The 27500-nt window shown below is 40.9% G+C and overlaps 1 protein-coding gene across 3 annotated transcripts in view; it reads left to right on the top strand.

Annotated features, from left to right (window-relative positions):
• OXR1 (oxidation resistance 1) overlaps positions 1-27500 on the top strand; it is a 447309-nt gene that overhangs the window by 300682 nt on the left and 119127 nt on the right. For all 3 annotated transcript variants that reach the window (XM_074943952.1, XM_074943951.1, XM_074943955.1), the window contains one exon: positions 22793-22875. In XM_074943952.1, coding sequence (XP_074800053.1) covers positions 22793-22875 — 83 coding nt within the window. The remainder of the gene's footprint in view (positions 1-22792; positions 22876-27500) is intronic.

The raw sequence follows: 27500 nt of genomic DNA, 5'->3' as shown, positions 1-27500 counted from the left end.
TCAGTGGATTGTAGGCAGAAACAGGTCCTTTTCTGGTAGGTTTTAACTAACAGTCTTCGATCATGCCATATTGTTTCATATAGTAGTAACTACAGCAGTTAAGATTGTATTCCAACTTCCATTCTATTTGGATATGGGCACTCAGTTGCAAAGTTAGGGTTGCTACTGAAGCCTAAGGCTCAGCCCTTTTTTTAAAAAAAAAAAAAAGATATTTAGGTGTTGCTATACTCACTGATTGAGGAGTGTGAATCTCATTTTCAAAAGGGATAGACTGTCAATGGGATTTTGACTCCTAAATCACTTTTGAAAATGAGATTTATGTCCCTAAATTAGTTAAGCTTTACAGTGCTGATGGTAGCAATGTCTAAATTTCTTAAAAAATCTGGGCCCAACTGCTCCAAATTTCAGTTGTGTGTGCATCCCAGGTTTTGGTTCAGGCCCATGTCTAATCTGCCCTCCAATCTCTCCAGTTCACTTTTAACTATCTCAGAATCCTTTAGGGCTTCCATTTCACATTTGGTCTCAGCCCAAATGTGTGGGGGGGGGGGGGGAAGGGGAGGGGGAGAAGAGGAGTGGTTATTTAAAATCATTTATGTATGTAAAATGTATGTTTTCTGGCTCAGGGAGGCAGGCAAATATTTTCAGGTTTTATACCTTAAATTTAATCCTTTGGCTGTCTGTCATATTTGAGTCTGTGCTAATGGTGAGAAATAGATTTCCTTAGAAAATAATCTTACTGTAGTATATTTTTGCTTCTGAACATATACCTGCATATTTATATGCTGAGCAGTCTATTGTATTTCTAAATGTGGAGAACAGAGTTAGGACACTGAATTCATTGCATGTCAGAAAGCACACTAGTTTAAACAGTCTATGTTTTCAGTAATCAGCTCACTGAAATTTATACAAAATATCTTATTAAGCTAACAAGTTCGACGATAAAAGTACAAGAGTACTAGAGATAGTGACTGTGAGATGAAAACATGGCTTTGCCAGGGCTACTAATCTCTTTGACTTAGCTGGTTTATTACTGAATTTCCTTCTGTGTTACAGAACACTGTTGTTTTTTCATATGTTATCACTTTGTTTTTTACTTTTTTTTTAAAAGCTATTGATGTTTCATGAAAACTCTGAGAAACATTCTAAATAAAAGTAAGTTTGCTTCTGCCTAGATTCTGAAACTTCAGCTAGTGCAAAATGCAGACTTCACTAAGCAAGCAAGTGTTTAATGCATGGATTGATGTAATGTAATCTGTAATGGCTTCTAATTAAGGCTGTCAAACGATTAAAAAATTAATTGCTTGGTTAATCACACTGTTAAACGATAATAGAATACTATATGAATATTTTTGGATGTTTTCCACATTTTTCAAATGTATTGATTTATATTACAACACAGAATAGAAAGTGTACAATGCTCACTTTATATTTATTTTTATTATAAATATATGCACTGCAAAAATAAAGGTTTTCAATTCACTTAATCTCTTTATCAAGAAAGTTGAACTTACAAATGTAGCATTATGTACAAAAAATAAATACATTCAAAAATAAAACCACGTAAAACTTCAGAGCCTACAAGTCCACTCGGTCCTACTTCTTGCTCACCCAATCGCTAAGAGAGAGAAGTTTAACATTTACCTGAAATAATGCTGCCTGCTTCTTTACATCACCTGAAAGCGAGAACAGACTTTGCAAGATATTTACATGCTAGATATGCTTAACATTCATATGCCTTTCATGCTTTGGCCACCATTCCAATGGACGTGCTTCCATGGTGATGACGCTCATTTAAAAAAATAATGCATTAATTAAATTTATGACCGAACTACTTGGGGGAGAATTGTATGTCTCCTGCTCTGTGTTTTACATGCGTTCTGCCATATATTTCATGTTATAGCAGTCTCGGATGATGACCCAGCATGTTGTTCGTTTTTAAGAAATCTTTCACTGCAGATTTGACAAAACATAAAGAAGATACCAATGTGAAATTTCTAAAGATAGCTACAGCACTTGACCAAGATTTAAGAATCTGAAGTGCCTTCCAAAATCTGATTGGGATGGGGTGTGACGGATGCTTTTAGAAGTCAAAAGAGCAGCACTCTAATGCGGAAACTATAGAACCTGAACCACCAAAAAAGAAAATCAGCCTTCTGCTGGTGGCATCTGATTTAGATGATGAAAATGAACATGTATTGGTCTGCACCGTTTTGGATCGTTATCGAGCAGAACACATCATCAGAATGGATGCATGTCCTCTAGAATGGTGGTTGAAGCATGGAGGGACATACGAATCTTTAGCGCATCTGGCACGTAAATATCTTGCAATGCAGGATACAACAGTGATGTGCGAAAGCCTGTTCTCACTTTCAGGTGACATTGTAAACAAGAAGTGGGTAGCATTATCTCCTGCAAATTGTAACCAAACTTGTTTGTCTGAGTAACTGGTTGAACAAGAACTAAGACTGAGTGGACTTGTAGGCTCTGAAGTTTTACATTGTTTTGTTTGAGTGCAGTTATGTAACCAAAAAAAAAAAAAAAATCTACATTTGTAAGTTGCACTTTCAGGATAAAGAGATTGCACTACGGTACTGGTATGAGGTGAATTGAAAAATGCTATTTCTTTTGTTTATCATCCACACAGTGCAAATATTTGTAATAAAAATACTATAAAGTGAGTACTGTACACTTTGTATTCTGTGTTGTAATTAAAATCAATATATTTGAAAATGTATAAAAAGATCCAAAATTTACTAAATTTCAATTGGTCTTCTATTTTTTAACAGAGCAGTTAAAACTGCGATTAATCGTGATTAATTTTTTTTGAATTAATCATGTGAGTTAACTGCTATTAAATGACAGCCCTAATTCTAATTTGTTTCTAGGTGCTGGGTAATGGTTGGTTCCTGGCTACCTTGGGGCTTGTCTTCCACAGAGTTAACTAGTTACCACTCAAGTGTTGCCCCTAACTTGAGTCCTGTCTATGCATACAAACTCTTCCTTGTCTGGTCTGTCAGGGGTTATAGCAGTGGTTCTCAACCTATTTACCATTGTGGGCCGCATCCAGTGTTACCTATATGGCCCTGAGGATGTAACTTGAGCCGCAGCTCTGTGCTGATTGGTCTGCAAGCAGCCCACGGGCCACAGGGTTGAGAACCACTGGGTTCTAGGCTAAAGCTCAAGTTAGCGCAACTAGTCAGCTGCTCACATTACCACTCTGTGTAGCTTGAGAGTGGTCACAATGTGAAACAACACTCATTCAAGTTAGGTTAACTTGAGTGTTGATAACCGAAATTAAGTCTGCGTTGAAGACATACCCTTAGGAACGATTATAGGGAAAGAGGCCTTCTGTCAGCTGAGGTGCTGGTATTCAGACCCTAGTCTGAGCTTCTAGTCCAGCTTTCATTAAAGAAAAAGGAAAGTCAGTCTGAAGATTGATGGGGCCACAATAAAAATCCAAAACTAAACACATAAAACAGATAGGAGAGTGTTTAATGTTTCATGCAGTGTAATACACTGGGATTGATATGGCTACCACTATAGATCTCTCCAACCTTGTTCAATGTTTTGTCTTTCTCATTTAGTAAGGTCACTAGTATGAAAAAAGGATTGGAAATAAGACTTGAGAAATTGATCAGATGTCACTAGCTGATAGTAAACAAGAGGTGAGGATGGGATCTCACCTGTGAAATGCAGGGGCAACATTTAGTGTTTTATAGTCAACACTTTAAACTCTAGGTGGAAACTAGTAGGTAGCTACTGCAAATCCTGGTATGCTGATGTCATTGTTTACATTGAGATATTGTGCTTAACAAACAAGCAACTGCATTCTGCATTAGCTTCCATTTCTGAATGGACTTAAGGTGTATTCCTTGTAGAATTCATTGCAATAGTCTAATATTGTGGTCGTGAGAGGTGCAGATCTGAGAAAAAGGGTTGCCACGGGGAAGGTGAAGCTGTCTTGGGCTGGATGTGTGGGGCAGGGGATGGTGGTGTTCTAAAAAAATGTTAGATAACACAGTTAAAGCACACCTTAACACCTCATGTAGACACAGTTTAAAATCATGAGTTGTAATTTGCAGGGAATAACTAAGTTTTAAGGAGTGTTTCAAACAGTTAACACAATTTTAAAAAGCAGCTTTTTGTTGTTGTTGTCAAGATAGCCAAATAGCAGTGGTGACCAAGGCATTATCTAATACAAGCTGGCAAAGACCAAGACATCAGATTTGAGAACTGAAGTTTCAACTGGTGAGCATAAGCCTTTGATTCAAGGGGCCAGTATAATCTGGGATATTTCTCCCAGTTTTCTTCAGCCTATCATCACTTCTGTTTTATCTGGGTTGAGTTTTAATCAGTCTGTCTTTTACTCACACTCTCTGGATCAGATAACAGGGAGACATTTTAAGTGTCATCAGTAGGCAGAAACATACCTCCTTACTAAACCCTTCTAATGGCTGTTATTACAGCCCATGCAGTGTCTTTAGACCATTGCATTAAATTTATTAATTAATTGTGTTCCCCTCCATGGGGCAGGGGTTACCACAGTCGCTCCAAGAACTGTGTATGCATGGGAGGGCGGGGTGGCTAAAGTACATTGCTGAGATTGTAAACCACTCCTTGGATGGTTTGTATACGCTGGTTCAAACTGGGTTTTCCAGAGACTGAAAACTTGAAATAGATAAAATGAGTTTAAATGGACTTCCTTTTGGTTCAGCAAACTTAAGAGGCCCCAATCTTTGCTGAATGATTGACAAGACTTTGGCCTACCAGGGCCCTGATTTCTGGTAGATTTAGTATGCATGTTGGTTTGTTTTTTTTGTTTTGTCTATGATGCTTTTACCCTCGTGCTCTAGGCAGAGAGAGAGCCGGGTGGTAACTTTTAACTATTGGTGTATATTGATCATAGTCCACAGAGAGCAAGCAAAGCATAGGTGCTTGCTTGCTGTTAAGCACAATGGCTTGCTGGGCCTAGAACAATGGATGATGGGGCTGTGTAGCCTTAAAATCCCTGTTCAGAAGGGAGTGGGACACAGGTCCCTTCCCAGAGATAAGTGATGGCTGGAGACCTGACTGGGCACTCCTGGAGTGGACCACAGAGGGATGGATACAGCTGCAGTTACCCTGAAACTTACAGCTGTATATGCATGTTAAACAGAAAAAAGGCAGTGACAGGGAGGAACCCATATTAGAGAGCCATTGGGGACAGAAAACAAATTCTACAAAAGTACCTTCCAGAAACTTCTCTAATACAGACAAAATAATTAAGCCACCTCTGTCATCTGTCTGTTCCTACACCTGTCTACTCATACAAGTCAGAGCAAATGCTTCTGATAGACATACTAATCATCATGCATACCTGGTCATTTTTCTTTGACAGGAGATCAACAAGTGTTATCTCTGTGCTGTGACCAGATCAGAATCCATATTGACCAGACTCAAAGTAGTATCCAGATACTCTGAGTTGCCTCCTTACAACTGTTTCCATAATGACACAATTGACTGACAGTTCAATAAGTGGGTGGATTGTAAGCATCAACAGCTGATTTCTTAAACTAAGAATTCACATTTGCTTCCTTCAAACCAGCTGGCTTTCTCCCCTCTCTTCTCAGAGAAGGCATTGACTGTCTCTGCCAGCAAGGGACCAGAACTTCCCACAAATCTTCATCAGATACTTGGTTGTGGAACAATTTCCTGCCAAGTTATCCACTTAGAGTATTCAAGTCCAGCAGTATGTCTCTAATCATGAGCATAAAGTTTAAGAAGTTCACAACAGCCAATGGAAACCGCTCGTACAATCTATCAGGGAACTTGTTTTATCTGTCTTAAATTGAAAGTTTATCTAGATTCAACTTAGGTTACATGGATGAGATCTGAATGACTATGAAGTGGTCTTGTCTGTACACTTACTTAGAGCTTCTCTACATCACCCTCTGAGTTTCAACAGCTAAGCTTTTTGTTAGAGTAGTGGTAGACAGTGTGTCCAAGGAGTTGTGTGGTCTTCCAATGTTTCCAGTACAGCTGACCACAATATTGGCAGTGCAGTAGAAAATTTCAAATGTGAAATCAGAAAAGCACAATTGCATTAACCACCTATGCTATACAGTTCCACAAGTTAGTAGCCTCCTGTTACTGTTCCTGCCTTAATATAAAGTAGAAATAATATTACCATGCTGGGGGGAAGAGGGAGGGATAAGCCGTTGTAAGGGAAGCAGTCAGTTTTTTCTCTCCAACCCCCAATAAATAGTACATCTTTAAGCAATGAGTTTGATTAACAGGTATAAGCCAGAAACATTAGGGCAAAGTGGGGAAAGTCAGATTCTAGTTGTTAGGTTACGATACTGTTCATACCTGCAAGTCAGAGTTTTAACATGAGTTCTGAATGGCACGCTCTGACAAGCAATCCAGCAAAAGTTCAGTACTTAAATGATTATTCCAATGTACGGCAAACAAGTCAAGACAAGATAACTTTCCCCCGCTCCCAAGCCCCCAACTTTTAATGCAGTCCTAGTCAGCCTTGTGTTACTCTGGGGATACTGCTGCTACTGTGATAACTGTACTGGCTTTTCTGTGTTAGTATTGCATGAAACAAAAGGGAGTGGGGAGACACTTACATGATGTTTGAGACAGAGCCACGGGTGGTGGTGAAAAGTGGAGGGCAGAATGTAAAGGGGGGGAATGTAGTACAGAGTTACAAACACCTCAGAAATGGAGGTTGTTTGTAACTCTGAAATGTTCTTAACTCTGAATAAAACATTATGGTCGTTTTTTCAAAAGTTTGCAACTGAACATTGACTTAACACAGCTTTGAAACTTCACTATGAAGAAGAAATATGCTGCTTTGAACCATCTTAATTTAAATTAAACAAGCACAGAAACACTTTCCTTACCTTGTCAAATCTTTTTTTTTAAACTTTCCCTTTATTTTTTTGGTAGTTGGTTAATTTGCTTGCGGTTTTTTTTTGTTTTTTGTTTTTTTTTTTTTTTTTTGTCTCTCCTGATTGCATACTATTGGTTTCAAATGAGGTGTGCGTTTGACCAGGCAGTTTGTGACTCTGGTGTTCATAAATCTGAGGTTCTACTGTATTAGGTTATGGCTAGTCTCTAAGGAAATGTACAGTATATATTCTTTGTGTCTGGGAAAGTGAATGTATACAGTCATTAAAAGTTAATGGATAGAACTGTTTGAGAAAGTAAGTACTAAAACACTTGGTAAAGTGTGATAATGATCTGCATTTCAAATAAATGTTTAAGCGAAGGTTAATCTAAAGTCTAAAAGAGTAGAAATGCATATTTAAGTTATTCCAAACATTAACTCACATCCTGCATGCTGTCCATGTGAAGTAAATTCATGTCTAATTATGGTAGTATCACATGGACTTAAACTTGTAAGAGATAGATGTGGGCATGTTTTCAAGTAATTGTCTATGAAATGTTAATATGCTATATGTAGTGTTCACTGTTTTCTGCTGTCTGTGTAGAACATCTACAGTCTTGGTCTGTTGTTCGTTATTATTACATTGAGTCTGCACCCAGTATCTGTAGAATAGATTGAGTTAAGATGTAGGATTTACATGTGGTGATGCTGAAAATAAGCTAACTAGAATTAACTTTTTAAAACATCACCCTTTGTGGGTAGGGGAATATGTGCTCATGAACTTTTTTTTTTGGTGACATAATCAATGGCATTTATACACTGAATATGTATAAAAAATGAGGAATGTAAATACTGTGGGTTTCTTAACTACACTATGATTCAAATGGGTGTGGGATAAGGTTTTTATGTGTAAGGTAAATGGGGTTATCTTGTCAGGACAGTGAAACTTGGGCTATGCCTACACTGTCACAGCTGTAATGTGGCATCTGTGCTGCTGTAAGGTCTCCTGTATAGCCTCTATGCTGGTGGCAGAGAGCTCTCCCTTTGGCATAATTAAACCACCCCCAATGAGTGGAGGTAGCCATGTCGGCAGGAGAACGTCTCCTGCCAACATAGCACTGTCCATACTGGCGTTTTTGTTGGTGAAAGTTATGTCAGTCAGGGTGTGGTTTTTTCACACCCCTGACTGACAAGTTTTACTGACAAAAGTGCTACTCAGACATAGCCTTGGTGTCTAGATGTGTGGTTGGCATGTTCACCAGCCACAGTTGTGTATACATTAGGATGTTGCATGTAGGCCGGTATGTTGAGAGGGTATGGGGCTCCCTGTCAGTCCTGAAGATAATTGATGATCCATTTATAAGATTGTGTCACTGACTTGGGCAATAACCATGAGAGGCAATAATCATGGGGAGTTAAGCTTGTTAACTATGTGTTTTGATACCCTCTTTACAATAATTTAGTGTACACTTAACTTTAAGATTACTTCGCTTTCTGCTTTTTTGCAAAGGGTTTTTCCAAAGTTATGGACAGTAACTTACAACCCTGTCTGCAGCATAATCAAGTTTTATGTGGATACTCTTTTTAGCTTTTTCCTATATATTTTGTAAGACTTGATCACTAAACAACTCAATGTATGTGCTCTAGTTTAGTAATAGCAGCTAGATATTGATCTAAATCTTATAAAGCTCCTATTCAGACAATTTTTCCACATCCTCTGTCACTAGGTTGCCTTCCTCCCTGAATGAGGGAGGCAACCTAGTGACAGAGGATGTGGAAAAAGCTAATGTACTCAATGCTTTTTTTGCCTCTGTTTTCACTAACAAGGTCAGCTCCCAGACTGCTGCGCTGGGCATCACAGAATGGGGAAGAGATGGCCAGCCCTCTGTGGAGATAGAGGTGGTTAGGGACTATTTAGAAAAGCTGGACGTGCACAAGTCCATGGGGCCGGACGAGTTGCATCCGAGAGTGCTGAAGGAATTGGCGGCTGTGATTGCAGAGCCCTTGGCCATTATCTTTGAAAACTCGTGGCGAATGGGGGAAGTCCCGGATGACTGGAAAAAGGCTAATGTAGTGCCAATCTTTAAAAAAGGGAAGAAGGAGGATCCTGGGAACTACAGGCCAGTCAGCCTCACCTCAGTCCCTGGAAAAATCATGGAGCAGGTCCTCAAAGAATCAATCCTGAAGCACTTACATGAGAGGAAAGTGATCAGGAACAGTCAGCATGGATTCACCAAGGGAAGGTCATGCCTGACTAATCTAATCGCCTTTTATGATGAGATTACTGGTTCTGTGGATGAAGGGAAAGCAGTGGATGTATTGTTTCTTGACTTTAGCAAAGCTTTTGACACGGTCTCCCACAGTATTCTTGTCAGCAAGTTAAGGAAGTATGGGCTGGATGAATGCACTATAAGGTGGGTAGAAAGCTGGCTAGATTGTCGGGCTCAACGGGTAGTGATCAATGGCTCCATGTCTAGTTGGCAGCCGGTGTCAAGTGGTGTGCCCCGGGGTCGGTCCTGGGACCGGTTTTGTTCAATATCTTCATAAATGATCTGGGGGATGGTGTGGATTGCACTCTCGGCAAATTTGCGGATGATACTAAACTGGGAGGAGTGGTAGATACACTGGAGGGGAGGGATAGGATACAGAAGGACCTAGACAAATTGGAGGATTGGGCCAAAAGAAATCTGATGAGGTTCAACAAGGATAAGTGCAGGGTCCTGCACTTAGGATGGAAGAATCCAATGCACCGCTACAGACTAGGGACCGAATGGCTAGGCAGCAGTTCTGCAGAAAAGGACCTAGGGGTGACAGTGGACGAGAAGCTGGATATGAGTCAACAGTGTGCCCTTGTTGCCAAGAAGGCCAATGGCATTTTGGGATGTATAAGTAGGGGCATAGCGAGCAGATCGAGGGACGTGATCGTTCCCCTCTATTCGACACTGGTGAGGCCTCATCTGGAGTACTGTGTCCAGTTTTGGGCCCCACACTACAAGAAGGATGTGGATAAATTGGAGAGAGTCCAGCGAAGGGCAACAAAAATGATTAGGGGTCTAGAGCACATGACTTATGAGGAGAGGCTGAGGGAGCTGGGATTGTTTAGTCTGCAGAAGAGAAGAATGAGGGGGGATTTGATAGCTGCTTTCAACTACCTGAAAGGGGGTTCCAAAGAGGATGGCTCTAGACTGTTCTCAATGGTAGCAGATGACAGAACAAGGAGTAATGGTCTCAAGTGGCAATGGGGGAGGTTTAGATTGGATATTAGGAAAAACTTTTTCACTAAGAGGGTGGTGAAACACTGGAATGCGTTACCTAGGGAGGTGGTGGAATCTCCTTCCTTAGAGGTTTTTAAGGTCAGGCTTGACAAAGCCCTGGCTGGGATGATTTAACTGGGAATTGGTCCTGCTTCGAGCAGGGGGTTGGACTAGATGACCTTCTGGGGTCCCTTCCAACCCTGATATTCTATGATTCTATGAATTAAAACCTAAATATACTCTGCCAGTTTTTGTCTGTAGTCTTTCTTGAACTCTGTCAAAGATGGGAATTAAAGTTGTTAGCCTCTGAAGTGTCTAAAGCAGTGGTCACCAACCTGTAGATTGCGATCAACTAGTCGATCCTGGAGACTTTGCAAATAGATCATGATCTCCGGCTGCTAAAAAGTCTGGTGGTGCAGTAGGGCTGCCACTAAGGCAGACTCCCTGCCTGTCCTGGACCCACACCCCTGCCGGAAGCGGCCAGCATGCCCCCATGACTCTAGTGCGTGCGTCTCTCCACACGCTGCTCCTGCCTGCAAGCACCACCCCCGCAGCTCCCATTGGCTGGGAATGGGGAACTGCGGCCAATGGGAGCTGCGGTGGTGGTGCCTGCAGAGAGGGGCAGCACGCGGAGCAATGTGTCCCCCCGCCCCCGGGGCCTCAGGGGTGCATTGACCCCTTCTGGGAGCAGCATGGGGCTGGGGCAGGCAGGGAGCCTGTGCCCCGACTCCCAGTATTGAGCCCCCTCCCAGAGCCAGCACCCCGAGCTCCCTCCTGCACCCCAACACTCTGCCCCAGCCCAGAGCTCCCTCCTGCCCCCGAGCTCCCTCCCAAAGCTTGTACCCCTCCTGCGCCCAGAGCCCTCTCCCACACTCTGAACCCCCCAGCCCACACCCCCTCCTGATCCCCAGCCACCTGCCCCAGCCCGGTGAAAGTGAGTGAGGGTGCGGGGGAGCAAGGGGTGGGCTACATCCTGGGTTGCACTTAAATTCAAAAAGTGATCTTGTGAGTAAAAAAAGTGGAGACCACTGGTCTAAAGGTATAAAAATGACCTTTAATTCTAAAACAGTCACAAAACCATGATAGCCCTTTTGAAAATCAGACTATTTAATTAGGTGCTCATATATGACTAAAAGCCTAACCTTAAACTTCTCTTTTTGAAAGGTTAACTGTCCAGAGAAGTGGCTGTCAAACAGTGGTCTGTGGACCATAGCTGGTTTCCAGAGAATTGGCTGGTCTGGTGGTACTGTCTCATTGCTGCCAGATGTCAGACCATGAAAAAACAACTGAAAATGTAACATCTTTGTACTAACTACAGCAATATACATGATAGCAAATAGAGGGGAGATAATCTGAGACAATCCCTCCATTGAGTAGAGGTCCATGCTGTCAGAAAAAATACTGTTCTAGAGTTCATAATGCTGGTTAAAATGATTCTAAATTTAATATTTGTTTTTTTGGTTTTTTGTAATAGATTACACACATCTAATTGCTGCTGAGTGGAACTAATCTAGTAAAGATGCAACTCTCTTTGCCTCCTCTGTTTTATCAATAGGCAAATGACAGCTAGTTGCTTCATGTTAAGTAGTGGTTTATTAGAATATTTTTTGAAAGAAGACTTTGGTGTGTTTTTTCTTTAGATTAAATTTAAAGGTAATAAAAATTAATTATGGCCTAGACCAGTGGTTCTCAGCTAGGGGTATGCGTACCCCTGGGGGTATGCAGAGGTCTTCTGGGGGGTATATCAACTCATCTAGATATTTGCCTAGTGTTACAACAGGCTACATAAAAAGCCCTAGTGATGTCAGTACAAAGTAAAAATTCATACAGCCAGTGAATTGTTTATACTGCACTGTATGCTATACACTGACATGTAAGTATAATTTTTATATTCCAATTTATTTATTTTATAATTATATGATAAAAATGAGAAAGCAATTTTTCAGTAATAGTGTGCTGTGACACTTTTTTGTATTTTTATGTCTGACTTTGTAAGTAAGTAGTTATTAAGAGAAGTGAAACTTGGAGTACGCAAGACAAATCAGACTCCTGAAAGGGGTACAGTAGTCTGGAAAGGTTGAGAGCTACTGGCTTAGACAAACATTAAACAAGGGAGACTCCTCATTGCTGTTTTTTGTGACCATTCAGATATGTTAAACCAGGGACCGGCAACCTTTGGCACACGGTTTGTCCAGATGCTGCAGGTAAACAAACTGTCCTGGCCCGCCAGCGGATTTCCCTGATGGGCCACGTGCCAAAGGTTGCCAATCCCTGTGTTAAACTAACTTACTTTTACCAAGGGGAGCTTCATATTTTCTCTCCTTCTTCTTTCAGTCTCATCCTTTTTAGTCTTTAATTGATACTTGTGTTTTACCCAGGAAAAATTATTTAAAATTAACTTTTCCAGTCCATTTGTAGAACTTCACAATAAACTGAAAACCATATTAATACATGAATGTTGAGAAAGTAAGGTCCAATATTGTGTTTAGGGTTGAACTAGAGAAATTGTTCAGCGCTTAGAACGGTGAAGAATAAATGCATTAATGTGAGTGAAGAAATCTTTGATTCCAGTGGAATTAGACCAATATATATGTTCCCAGAGGTGGAAGACCCAACCAATGCTATATGATTACAGTATTTATATATATATATATATATATATATTTTTTTTTTAAAAAAAGGAAGGTGTGCAAGAGAGGAGGTTTAGTTTTCTGGCTGTTTGGTGGGGAGGAAGTTGAGCGATGGTAAAAACAGAGCTACTCTTGAATTCATTCTTGGAAAGAGGTAGGAAGCTCATTTTTTGCTTCAAGTATACAAAGTATAAAACTTTACATTCCTCCATCTGCATCCAAGTGACAGACTATATTTGTTATAGTCACACTAACAGAGGTTCAAAATATGAAAACTAGACAAATTGGTAAAGGAGGGAGAAGATAACTAATGTCTTGAAGTGAAAAAAGTAGAATATTTTAATCTTCCCTACTATCATTTTTCCCCCCCAAAATTAAGTTCAGAGAGGACGTTAACGCTTTGTGGGAGTGGCCAAGTTAAGGGAGGTTGAGAACTAGTGCCTTAGCTTAATAAAGTTTTATGTGGGGAAAACTTTCATGCTTATCCGTGGCATTTTGTTCATTGCTAAACTTGAATGTTGTTGTGAGTAGTGTAGGTATAGTGTCCTAGAATTACTATACTTACTATTGTACTATGCAGTCAGTCAATCTTCTGTCCCCAGTTTCTGCTTTTCCATCTCCTCTACAATGGCAACCTTCCTCACTTTTAACACGTATATTTTTATATCTGACATAGCTATTTATAATAAAAATCTAGTCTCAAAACTGACATCTTGTGATGACAGTGTAGTTGTAGCTATGTTGGTCCTAGGATATTAGAGAGAAAAGGTGGGTGAGGTAATATCTTTTATTGAACCAACATCTGTTGGTGAGAGAGACAAGCTTTCAAGACATACAGAGCTCTTCTTCTGGTCTGGGAAAGGTACTTTCAGCATCACAGCAAAATGCAAGGTGAAATAGATTGCTTAGTTAGCACATATGGTAAGAGACCATTCAAAGTAGAGTAGCCCATTAACATTTCTACAGTCATAGGACAAAAAGAGGGGGTTAGTGGGTTACAGATTGTTGTAATAAGATATAAATCAGTGTCTCAGCTCCAGCCATAATTTTTAGTGTCTAGCAGAGTTATGAATTTAAGCTTCCAAGTTCATCTTTTGAAAGTGTTGTGCAGGTTTATTTTGGGGCTGAGGACTGAAAGGTCAGATATGGAGTGCTTGCTTTGTGAAGTGTTCACCCACTGGTGAATTGGTGGTGGTGGCTTTTATCATTTTTCTGTAATGAGTTCATTCGAGAGCGTAGTGATTGTCTGGTTTCACCCACAAAGTTGTTGTTGGGGCACTTAGCGCACTGGATGAGGTATACCACATGTGATAGGCATGTGTAGGATCCATGGATCTTGAACGGTGTGTTGATCATTGTAATAGTGGAGATATGTCTGCAGGTTTTGCATCTGTTGTTCTGGCAAGGTCTGCTGCTGCTTTGAGGTGATGTGTCCTGGTCTGTGAGAAGCTTGCTTCTGATGATGAGGTTGTGGGGTTATTTGAAGGCCAGAAGATGGGTGTTCATGTACAATTTTAGCCACAGTGTGGCTGAAGCATATAACTTAGCTTCGCAGGATACCCTTGGCATGGGGCCCAAGCAGTTGCCCTGCTGGTCATCCCCTAAAGCTGGCCCTGAGTATTATTCATAATTTACTTAACGAATATTTAAGGTCTCTTTTTTTTTTTTTCTTTTTTTTTTTTTCAAGTTTTTGTAGGGGGGAGAGTCACTTCTATTTTTTACTTTTAAATAAATAAAGTCCAATGGGGGTTGCCAGCTCAAAAAAGGTAGAGCAACACTGCTTCAAAGGAAGCATGAGTTCATCAGAAAGTTGTCACTGGATAATGTGTCCAACTATCAACCAGTTTCTAATCTTCTATTTGGTTAGGATTATCAAAGAGATTGTAGTAAGGCAACTTTCATAGTATCTGAATGCCTCCAGTTTCCTTGACCTTCATGGGTGGTGGGTAGCATAGACAGGGGAAGGCTGTACCTCCCCAAACAGCCTGCGTGTCCCCACCCACACTGCACTCCGAAGCCGCCTCTTGCTTGCTTCCAGATCCCTTCCTGCTGTTCTGTGGCCGAGAGGTTGGGGCTCGCAGGCTGGGGAGGGTGTGCACAAGGCCTGGGGTTGGGGGTGCTGGGGCTGAGCCCATGCCATGCCACCCGTCCATCTGACCAGCACTGGGACCGTGCCCCCTGCCCAGTGCTCTGGGGCTGGGGGCACTCTGGGGTTGGGGGTGCTCTAACCACACTTCCTGCATGGCGCTGGGGCCAGGAGCATTCCAGCCGTGCCGCCTGCCCGGCGATCTGGGGCTGGGGACCCATGGGAGAGCAGAAGGGGGGGTGGGGCCTTGCATAGAGAAGTAGGGGTCGGGGCTTGTCTTCGTCAACAGCACATTCACCCACTGTCCATGTTGACCTTTGTGAACTAGGGATTCCAAACTGGGTGTATCCTACAGGATGCGCTTGTGTGGTTGATATTCTGTTGGATGAAAAGTCAGGTATCCAATTCAGGTGTTTGATCTATCACTTTCCTGTGATACCATGGACCAGGAAGTGATGATGGAATGTTTGCAGGCCCTCGTTTAATTTCATCTCCGCATAGCAAAACTTGTAACTGTCTTCAAAAAGTCATTTTTAATGTGCTACTATTTTGAGGTTTATTAATGATTTTTAAAAAAACCCACAACGTTAAGGTTTGTTCGCTTTGGATTAAAGCAAGGAAGTACTACAATAAAACTGCAATATTGTGGTTGGTGCAATTTCTGGAAAATTTAACTACTGTCTTATTCACTTCCTTTCTAGGGTTAATAATCCCAATCTTTCCAATTTCATATGAGTTTTTCTATGCCAGTGATCATTTTCAAAAGCCTTCTCTGAACCACCACGAATTCTGCAATCATTTTCTTGAGGTGAGGGAAACAGTATTACACACAGGTTTCAGAGTAGCAGCCGTGTTAGTCTGTATCCCCAAAAAGAAAAGTAGTACTTGTGGCACCTTAGAGACTAACAGATTTATTTGAGCATAAGCTTTCGTGAGCTACGGCCCACTTTGTCGGATGCATGCAGTGGAAAATACAGTAGGGGGATTTTATATACACAGAGAACATGAAACAATGGGTGTTGCCATACACACTGTAAAGTGAGTGATCAGGTAAGGTGAGCTATTACCAGCAGGAGAGGGGGGAAAAAAAAACCTTTTGTAGTGATGATCAAGGTGGGCCATTTCTAGCAGTTGACAAGAACGTGTGAGGAACAGTAGGGGGGGAAATAAACATGGGAAAACAGTTTTACTTTGTGTAATGACACATCCACTCCAGTCTTTATTCAAGCCTAATTTAATGGTGTCCAGTTTGCAAATTAATTCCAATTCAGCAGTCTCTCGTTGGAGTCTGTTTTTGCAGTTTTGTTGTTGTAATATTGTCTCTCTTAGGTCTGTAATTAAGTGACCAGAGAGACTGAAGTGTTCTCCGACTGGTCGTAATTCTTGACATCTGATTTGTGTCCATTTATTCTTTTACATAGAGACTGTCCAGTTTGGCCAATGTACATGGCAGAGAGGCATTGCTGGCACATGATGGCATAAATCACATTGGTAGATGTGCAGGTGAACGAGCCTCTGATAGTGCAGCTGATGTGTGAGAGAGAGAGAGACACAGATTGTGAGAGCTGGCTGTTGGAGAAGTCTCAGAGATCGTGCGCTGTGTCTTTAAGAAAGGCACTCACTCACTGCCCAGAGCCTGGTTCAGAACTCAGACTGCATCAGCTCTCTCCTGCTCTGAGTTCTGAGCCAGCCTGTCCCCTCTCCCTTGCTCTGTGGAGATGAGGTACAGGGGTGAAGGAAGGGAGATACCCTGACATCAGCACCTGCCTCCCCCCCGCCCCCCACTCTGTACAGCTAGCAGGAGAGTCCTGGAAGCAGCTGCAGGAGCAACATGTCTGCAAAGCAGCAGGGAGGAGGGCACCTGAACACACTCTGCTGGATGTTTGTGGCTCTGCTAATCAAGTGCGAGGCACTTGAGTTTCTCCTGGGCGGCCGCCTGACTGCGCAGCTTAGAGGGAACACAGGTCTTAACTGAGCTGTCTGCGGTGATGCCCAGGCCCCTTTTCTGAGTTGCTAGTTGATTTATGACCTAGCAAACTGGAATGAAGATCTGAAGTACTTGTGCAATGTTTATTACACTGCCCTTATTAACATTGAATTTCATCTGCCGTCGTGTTGCTCATTCAGTTAACTAATATAGGTCCTCCGAAGTTCCACAGTCATTTCGGATCTTAGTTAACCTAAATAACTCATCTTTACATTTTGATATCTTGCCCCCATTTCCAGATCATTATTAAATACCATACGGCCTAGTATAGAACCCTGAGAGACCTCATGTTAACCTTTCACCGAGATAAAAGTTGACCACTTACTCCTATTCTGTTTTCTTTCTCTTGGCCAGTTTTGAATCATGACAGTACTTTGCCTCTGGCCCCATAACAACTTATCTTTAATATGCTCATGTGAATGACCTTTTCAACATGGCTGTGACCGCCTGTACCCCTGTGTTCACCCCTTTTACAATACTATGATAAATTTTGTACAAAGTATGCCTTGTGAGGAATCCTTTGAAAACTCATAATTTGCGGATCATTATTGTCCTAGTAAAATGTGTGGCAACATTGTATGTAAAGTTATGAAATTCTATTTTATGAGTTTGAGACATGTTTCAAGATTAGAAAAGCAGCCAGAAACCAGTTCCTCAGAGACAAAAGACAAACTGACACCCTCAGCTAAATGTCAGCGAAATCAAATGGACTATCACCTGGTTAAGTGGCCATCCTTTGGCAGAGAAAAGGATGTGAGTAAAAATTTACATCTTGACAAACAGCTGGGGGTGCCCATCCACACAGACTTTCTCTCCTGAACCCAAGTTTGGGATGATTCTCAAAGAATAGAAGAAGTGTAAGGATGGAGGACAGACTCTCCAGGTTGTTCCTCCCTTTCTCTCTACCCACTGCATCCACAACACCTGAAGAACAAAGAAACAGCCTTGAATTGGGAGAGGGATTCTGTCTGAAAGGAGTTCAGCTAGTAAGACTATATTGAAGCATGTGGTGAGAGAGACTTTTTTGCTTTGAATTCACTTAGTTTGTGAAGTTAATTATTTAATTGCATGTACTTTCTTGTAACCAATTCTGACTTTCATGCCTCATCACTTGTAGTCTTTAAAATCTATCTCTTGTTGTTAATAAACTTATTTTATGGTTAAGAACATAAGAATGGCCATACTGGGTCAGACCAAAGGTCCATCTAGCCCAGTATCCTGTTTTCTGGCAGTGGCCAATGCCAGATGCTTCAGAGGGAATGAACAGAACAGGTAATAATCAAGTGTTCCATCCCATCACCCATTCCCAAGTTCTGGCAAAGAGAGGCTATGTACACCATCCCTGCCCATCCTGGCTAATAGCTATTGATGAACCTAGCCTCCATGAACTTCTTTTTTGAACCCTGTTATAGTCTTGGCCTCTGCTAAGGCCCCATTAGACTATACCATACTGATGCTAAGGGCTGTCGCAGCTCCCTAATGGGTATATAAGAAGTACAAAGGTGGCTGAAAGCCATGTTTGTCTTCCTTCCCTCCTACCCGCCAAATTCCTCAGTCAACAAAAAGAATAACATAAAATTGTGTCAGAGGTTCGTTCCGTGGTTTTCGCGGTACAGTACACTTGTCCATCTGTCATTTTGTTCCTATTTCCACTCTTAAGGACACTAAAGTAAAGATCTCTTCTCATATCTGCATGATGACTGTACTATGGTGTTCTGTTCTACCCATATGTGATAAGTTCCCTGTGGCTCTTCCAGTTTGGATTCTGCTGGGAGTGTCTCTTCATATGTGTAAGTGGAATGTTAGAGATGCAATCCAACATCTCAGAACATTGATGAAAAATAGGCTCTTAAGATTGCCATATGCACTTACAATCACACAAAAAGATGACTCTGAATTTGAAAACTGTAAAGCAGAGTCTGTCTTTCATGGTGATGAACAAGACATTCTGAACGGGGGAAGTCCCGGATGACTGGAAAAAGGCTAATGTAGTGCCAATCTTTAAAAAAGGGAAGGAGGAGGATCCTGGGAACTACAGACCAGTCATCCTCACCTCAGTCCCTGGAAAAATCATGGAGCAGGTCCTCAAGGAATCAATCCTGAAGCACTTACACGAGAGGAAAGTGATCAGGAACAGTCAGCATGGATTCACCAAGGGAAGGTCATGCCTGACTAATCTAATTGCCTTCTATGATGAGATTACTGGTTCTGTGGATGAAGGGAAAGCAGTGGATGTATTGTTTCTTGACTTTAGCAAAGCTTTTGACACGGTCTCCCACAGTATTCTTGTCAGCAAGTTAAAGAAGTATGGGCTGGATGAATGCACTATAAGGTGGGTAGAAAGTTGGCTAGATTGTCGGGCTCAATGAGTAGTGATCAATGGCTCCATGTCTAGTTGGCAGCCGGTATCTAGCAGAGTGCCCCAAAGGTCGGTCCTGGGACCGGTTTTGTTCAATATCTTCATAAATGATCTGGAGGATGGTGTGGATTGCACTCTCAGCAAATTTGCGGATGATACTAAACTGGGAGGAGTGGTAGATACGCTGGAGGGCAGGGACAGGATACAGAGGGACCTAGACAAATTGGAGGATTGGGCCAAAAGAAATCTGATGAGGTTCAACAAGGATAAGTGCAGAGACCTGCACTTAGGACGGAAGAACCCAATGCACCGCTACAGACTAGGGATCGAATGGCTAGGCAGCAGTTCTGCAGAGAAGGACCTAGGGATGACAGTGGACGAGAAGCTGGATATGAGTCAACGGTATGCCCTTGTTGCCAAGAAGGCCAATGGCATTTTGGGATGTATAAGTAGGGGCATAGCCAGCAGATTGAGGGACGTGATCGTTCCCCTCTATTCGACATTGGTGAGGCCTCATCTGGAGTACTGTGTCCAGTTTTGGGCCCCACACTACAAGAAGGATGTGGATAAATTGGAGAGAGTCCAGCGAAGGGCAACAAAAATGATTAGGGGTCTGAAACACATGACTTATGAGGAGAGGCTGAGGGAACTGGGATTGTTTAGTCTGCAGAAGAGAAGAATGAGGGGGGATTTGATAGTTGCTTTCAACTACCTGAGAGGTGGTTCCAAAGAGGATGGTTCTAGACTATTCTCAGTGGTAGAAGAGGACAGGACAAGGAGTAATGGTCTCAAGTTGCAGTGGGGGAGGTTTAGGTTGGATATTAGGAAAAACTTTTTCCCTAGGAGGGTGGTGAAGCACTGGAATGCGTTACCTAGGGAGGTGGTAGAATCTCCTTCCTTGGAAGTTTTTAAGGTCAGGCTTGACAAAGCCCTGGCTGGGATGATTTGATTTGGGGATTGGTCCTGCTTTGAGCAGGGGGTTGGACTAGATGACCTCCTGAGGTCCCTTCCAACCCTGATATTCTATGATTCTTAAAATACTCCTCTTTATTTCTTGATGATATAAATGAGTACTTTCATAAAATTACTTCCTTCCGTTTCAGTAAAAATTTTTACTTAACTATTCCTTTTAACTCAACCTCATGAGGCAGCACCTTACAGAAAATAATTTTGAATTGTTCAGCTACTAGCGATCAGATTTGTTTGCAGATCATGAAATACTTCAGCATTTGCATTTGGAGAAATGTGTTGGAGCTGTATGCATTTGTAGCACAGGTGAAAAGGTACAGGCTGTTAACATGGGATTTGACTGCTTTCTGTTCTAACAGTTTGGGGGGGGGGGGGGAAATGTGGGAAGTTGTGGTGTACTACTTAGTTCTAAAACAGTGGTGTCCAGCCTGTTGCCTTCGAGGTAGAAAGCATTAAAACTTGTGTTTTTGATTTAAGCATTGAAAGTATTCCATAAGTTTTATCCTCTGTCTTTGAAACACTAAGATTTAAATCAACCTTGTTGCTATAGAGAGTAAGGTAGGGGGCACTGACTTCAACTGCTCCCTCTGCACCCTTGTGATGTGAGCTGGGAGTATTCTGAGCAGCTATGGTCTTTTAGCTGCTAGAGCTCAAGGAGGCAGGAGAGAGTTACTTTCTTCAAATTTTTTTAAACAAAAAGTTTGGCTGTCAGGGAGAGAGTGTTGCACTCCACTGTCCTCCACCTAGCTTTCAGTGTGCTTGAACACTGAGCAATTTTTGCAGCTTGTTTTCAAGAAGCTTTTAATATGCTGTGATGTCGATTGTTTCAATTTGTAAAAACAAACTAACATCTAGCCTTCATGTGGTGATTAAGGTAAGGAAGCACTACAATAAAATTGCAACATTCTGGTTGAAGGAATTTCTGGGAAATGTAACTATTGTCTTAACTGCAGTTAAACCATCTTGACTTAATTCTTGAGAGTTTCATTAGTGTGTCTGTGTCTGTCACTCACTCACTCAAACTTACCACTTTCCACACCATAAGAACTGACCCCTATTTTGAGTAACTATTTTAACAGATTGTTGTAAGTATGGGAACTTGTCCCCCAAGACTATTTCCTCTCCTGGAAAGTCCATGTGGCTAGTAAGTAAAACTTATATATATTCCCTCCAGTAATGTTACTGTGTGTGTGTGTGTTGGGGGGGGGTATTTTTGTTGATGGCAAAGCCATCAAAGTTGTCTTTGTATAAGCATTTTGATAAATTTCATCTCTGTTCAGTGGAGACATGGTAGGGGACAGTCAGTGACTGCAAAATTGGAAAAGAAAGTAGAGAAGTTTTATCTAAGCTTCTAAATTGCCGGCGGGGGGGAGGATAGTGGAAATCACTTAAATGTACAGTAAAAAAATTTGGAACACTTTAAAAAAACTTTTACTTATTGTGGGTTCATTTCACTTTCTAACAGTATCCCTTTTCAAACTTCTCACCCAGTTGTGTCTGAGAACTGTGTTCTGTGCTGAAAACTTGATTGAAATATGTAACGAGTATATAAACTGAAGATATGGAAATAATCTATCAACACAATCAGTAGCGTGCTGCAGTAGAACCTAGCTAACTTTTTACAAATCCACAAATCTGATTCTCTCTCTCAAGAAAAAATTTCTCCCTTCTTCACAGCAAAGGTTTACAGCAGAGTGCTAGGATCAAGTCTCACGATAGGAAGGTTCTCAGATACTTTTACAAACTATACCTCAGTATTCCTACCTGTATTCAGGAAAGTACTAGTGTAAAATATAATGGTCAAATAAAATGTATTTTGTTATGTTGGTGAATTATCAAGCTGAATAAAAACACTTTTTCCAAAGTATACATTAGCAAAGTTCTAGTATAGCTGCAGGAAATTCCATTTCTTGTACTGGATCCCAGTAAAGCTGCAGACATTACAGGGTGATGGTCATCAAAAAAAAATCAGTGTTTCATAAGCCAAAAAAGAGCAATGCTTTTAAGTGCATCTTGACAGTAAAGTGAAGGTTATATGCATAGGGAGGATGCGCTTTACATCTTGTCCCTTTCTGACTAACATATATGGAGAAAAGAAGTCTTAGAGTTTTGTTTATATGTACAACTTGGTTTATATACAAGTATTTATCTCAAACACTGTGTATTCCTTAAAATACATCTTGTTCACCTTTAAAAGCTGTAATTTTTAATTGCATCTAGTCTCCAGAAGCTGAGTGTAAACAGTGTCTGGAGCAGACAGTAATGACAGATCCTGTGCAACAGAAAACCAGTTAAAGATTATTTTCAGCAGCATTGCTTGTGCTATTGATATATCCTTGCCTGATGAAGGAGATCAATCATTTTAGCCTTTCCTGCATTAATAGCATTCTGGATGATAGCAGATACTTATATAGTTAACGGATTCCCAGTTGTCTCAGTGGTTTATATTGGTCAGATCCCTAAAGCATAACAGGGGAGTAAAGTCCCTGTTCCAGCAGCTGTCTGTCTGTTGGAGAGTCGCAAGGAGCCAGCTGAATTAGATGTCTGCCCACGGGGCTGTAATCAGCAGCCTGTGACAACACTGTGAGCAAGGAAAATGAATTTAACACGCTCCTTGCCTCAATTTTTTTCAGATACTGGCCAGAAGAAGAACCCAGACAAGAAAGATGGGCGACGAATGTCTTTTCAGAAGCCTAAAGGGACTATTGAATATACAGTAAGTTGCTGCTTGGCTGTTTAAATATTACTTTTTGCATAGTAATGTACAGAGTCTTGAAGTTTTTGATACGTAATGTAAACAAAAAAGCTTTGATGATGCCCTTTGTTGGCGTCAGTCCGTACTTTACTTCCAATAGTTGATTACCTTATTAGGAATTAAGTAGCTAGTAGTCCTAAGGTTTTCCAGGAGGGATATGAAGCATACTGCAAAAGTGAAACTTTAATTTTCTATGCAAGTTAAATTAATAGTTGAATAAATGTCAATCAATAGAATTCTCTTGAAGGCTAATTATTCAATAATTTACCATAAATAACGAACTATCAAAAGTCATAAGTGATTTTAAGCTTTCAGCATCTTTAACAATCCACTGAATTCAGGAGAAATAAAATAAAAATAGGGTTAGGTCTGTCTTGCTGGTACCTTTCCAGCATTCTCCTACTAATTTCCATTGATCTATACCTCACAGAGCTGTACTCAGCAGTATCTGAAAGTGTATTTTCCCAGCAGTATCTGAAAATGGAGCCTTTCTCTGACTGTATGTTCTTGAAATGACCCTCAAACTGCTGCAGTCAGTTTTTCATGTTTCTGGTTACTAGGGGAAACTGAAGTGAGAAGTATCTGTCTTGTTGTGTTTTAGGCTATATAATTACTGCATATGAATTTTCAATTAACATGTTGGAAAATCAGTCAAGTAGCTCCTGAACAGTTTTGAAGCTTTGTGATAAAATAAAAATAAGTATTTTCCGCTATAAAAATGTGTAAAGAATGGGATATAAAGAGGTCTAGTAAAGAAAATTATGGCTTTGTACAGGAGTTAACTTTGTCACTTTTTTCTTATCTACTAATATGGATAACCTTACCTTCAAGAAATATTGTGGGAGGAGTTGGGGGAGTGGGTTCTTGAGATTAGTTCCAAGCTAACTTTATTAGTCTGGTTTACACAGAAAACAAAACTTCTTACACTGTTTTGCTGTTGAATCTTTATTTTATTGAAGTTGCAATATACATTTAATCTTTCATATGTTGAATTTTTAAAAATACAACAAATAGAACAGATTTTCTTTTACCTTTTAATATACAGACAATGTCATAAAAATTTATAATTGCTTCCTAATTATATCACTGAAATAGCTGGGAAAGATTATCAGATGCAACTTGTAAACCTAAAGTATCAATCGACTGTCCTTGTACAATTAATAAAACCCTTCTAATACTGCATAAACATATTACCTTGTGACTGTATACATTCAGCTACTCTGACATGTACGGTGAAACAAAATAGGAAAGCGTAACACGCTATTCTGTAGAATACTTAATCAAGTGGATGTATTCTAGAAATAACTGTATTTTTGTGCCAAGTAAGCACATAGTTCTGTATTGCAATAGCTGAGAAAGTGTGTGTGTGGGGGGGGGGGGAGTTGTATGCCATAATTGAGTTTGAAACTTGTGTGGCTTGAGGGTTTTTGTTTGCAGTAACATTTTATGCATTACACATGGTATCTCCAACAGTACTTATCACTTGATTTAGTGAAGGAATATAGTTCACATAATGTGTCGTCCATTAAAGGGGTCCCATTTGTGCATCTGCAACACATATATTTTGATTTACTTAAGAGTTCATTGTTGATTTAGTCATGCTGTGGTCTCCTTGGTGAAATTTTTTCTGTTCATGTGTTCTGTTGCATCAAGCTTATGATAGCGTGCAGTAACATATACACACACATTATTGCAGGCTATCATAAGTTACCATGCCACCACCCCATGTGCACCCATTGAATTATAGGGCTCTGCAGTCTGTGTATTCAGCACATACAGGATTTGGGGTTCTGCATCACAGATGGGACCATGATGACCTGCTACTCCTCCACTAACACATGCATGTTCATATTGCACAGAATGAAATGCGCTTAGATTTCTGATTGCTTCCTTCTTTTCTATATCTGTGTGAAGGATTGGGCCTACTCTATAGCACCCTCTTCCAACTGGACCCAGGCTGTTGCCTGCGGAGCTAGCTCCTTCCCTGGGGAAATCCTGCCTGGGGCCCTATCACAGAATCCAGGTAGGGTAGTCTCTGGACCAATTAATTGCTGTGGGTTTTATTTCAAGCCGCCTTAATGAAAACAGGATCCGAGCTTCACAGCCTTTTCCCCACGAAGCCTGTACAGGTTATGTTCCTTTCCCCCAAATCTATCCCTCACCCCATGAGTTTATCAACGGAAGTTCCTGGCTCTTACCTCAGAGCCCTTTGTGCTAATAGGATTTTCCTCAGTCTCCCTTCTGTCAGTCTGTCTATTGGAGTTGCTCCTCCTGGCAGTTGCTCCAGCCTCTGGCTGGTATTGCTGCCTCCTCTCCCATATCCTTCTCCACCTTTTATGAGGATGAGCCAGCTAAGTTACCAGTCTTTTTCACGGGTGCAGTAGGTGGGGCTAATTAGTCAGCCAACTGCAGGCCTCTGACGCCTGAGAAATACTCTTTTACCTTCATAACCCCATTCTTGCTCCCCACCCTCAAAAAAAGTGGTATCAATAATATATTTTGCTACATGCTATTTTACATCTTTTTGGGAACACTCTTATCATTTCTTCCAGCTGCAGATTGTTTACAACAGGGAAAGACTTAAAGTTTATATTCTGTAAAACTCACAGAATGAGATGGTATATTGTTCAGATATGCATAGTCAGTGTATTTGATTCTAAAAACAGCAAACACTCATAACAATAATTAGTCCTTCTGGGTCAAATCTCAAATTCAGACATGTAAAAAATCATAGCATACAACTTTTGGACCCTTTTGCCCTATCTTCTAGTAATTAGCATCAACTTGGAAAAACCTGCATCTGTCAATTCACAAGGCGGTACCAGCAGATATGATACTGGGGTTCTGTGTTATCCAAGCCAGTACTGGTTTGGATAGATAATTGGCTTTGCATGATACAAAGAAATCTGGTCTCATCAGAAATCACTATTATTGTAAATATCAGCTTCTTTAACTGTAGGGTTTCTCTCCTTTTCTAAAAATCAGTCATCTGAGAAACATAAAAGGATGTATCATCTGCTTTAAAACTCCCAACTGCAGCGGCTGTTCCTACCCAATTGTGTCTCAGACCTGGTATATTGCTCTGTAAAATTTCCTGAAACTATGTTCTGGGTTCCGTTGCTTAAGAAACTGTACTACTTCTAGTAGAGACAAGGTGGGTGAGGTAGTACCTTTTATTGGACCAATTTATGTTGGTGAGAGACAGAGCTCTTCTTTCAGGTCACCTTGTCTCTCTAATATCCTGGGACTAACATGGCTACAACAATACTGCATACTACTTCTAGTAGGGAGCAGCACTAAAACCACAGAGATCCTTAAGTATACTTTTGAATACCATTTCCATACTAATATCTTACGTATATGGCTCCCACTACTGTAGTATCTGAGAGCCTCAATTTTTAATGCATTATTCTCATGTGATTTATGTTTAGGTTGCAGCATATAGTAAAGAGCTTTCACATATTCGAATGATGCCTGATGCACGATAAAAGCAACCATATTTTGGACTTTCAAGAGCATCTGGAAAGAATTTTTGTTTGGCTGACTCTGTGCATGGTTGCTGGCTTATTTTGGGGGAGATATGTTCGATATGAATGCTAGACATATTTCTGGATCCTTCATCCATCCTTGCAGAAACTAAAATTGCAGACCAAAGGTCCAGTTCCTTCAGATGCCTACTGAGTTTGGCAATCTCTTCTCTTCCTGCTTTCTGCCTCCCCCATTTCTTTTTCCTAGGAGATCAGGCTAACCTAGAAAAGGTGGATCTTCATGCTGACTTGCTTCAAATGGTCCACTTCTTGGGTTCTTGTTTCATGACAGTAAGTCTGGAAGAAATTAGACTTAAACATCAGAAGGTGTATGATAAGGTTGACAGATGCTGTGGCCCTGGTTGCTGGAGTGGCTATACTGAGAATGCTTAGTCAGGGCAAACTGCTATGGTCCAGTGGGCACAGACCATCCCCAAAACTGGTGGTTTATTCTGTAATCAAGTTTCACCAAACCAGTAATAAAACAGCTTCTGTACTACCTTATTGGTTAACAAGAAGCCAAAATACCGTTCCCCTTAAGCTGTACAGCCTTTGGCTCACACCCTGACAGCCGTGTCTAATATAGCGTGGGTTACTAACAACCTTATTCACCATATATAAAGCTTTACCAATCCCAGAAGATTGGACACATTACCCACCAGGTTAGTGAATATTTCAGCTCTTACCTAAATACACACTTACAGCCAATCCTTTATTAACTAAATCTAAGATTTATTAATAAAAAAGAAAAGAGAGTTGCTATGGTTTGAAGCTAATCTGTTTCCTCGGCATACACCGGTAACTAGTTGCATTCATTAACCATGAACCAGTTCACCGGTAGTTTACTACAAACTTAAAAGAGAAATGAAAACAATAATATTACACCACGAGTCCCATCTAAATGATCATATCCGCTTTTGATATCTGAATCAATAGAATAAGTGTAGCATCTACAAGCTAACTAGATCACATTTTTAAACTTCTAACAAGATATAGGTAAGCACAGACAAATACAATTAGTATCTATCCTTAATTCTCTACTGATACAGGCCTACGTGT

The sequence above is a fragment of the Natator depressus genome, chromosome 2, assembly GCF_965152275.1.
Source record: "Natator depressus isolate rNatDep1 chromosome 2, rNatDep2.hap1, whole genome shotgun sequence".
In the NCBI taxonomy this organism is placed as follows: Eukaryota; Metazoa; Chordata; order Testudines; family Cheloniidae; genus Natator; species Natator depressus.
The sequence above is the reverse complement of the archived record's forward strand: the minus strand, read 5'-3'. Positions and strand labels throughout refer to the sequence as shown.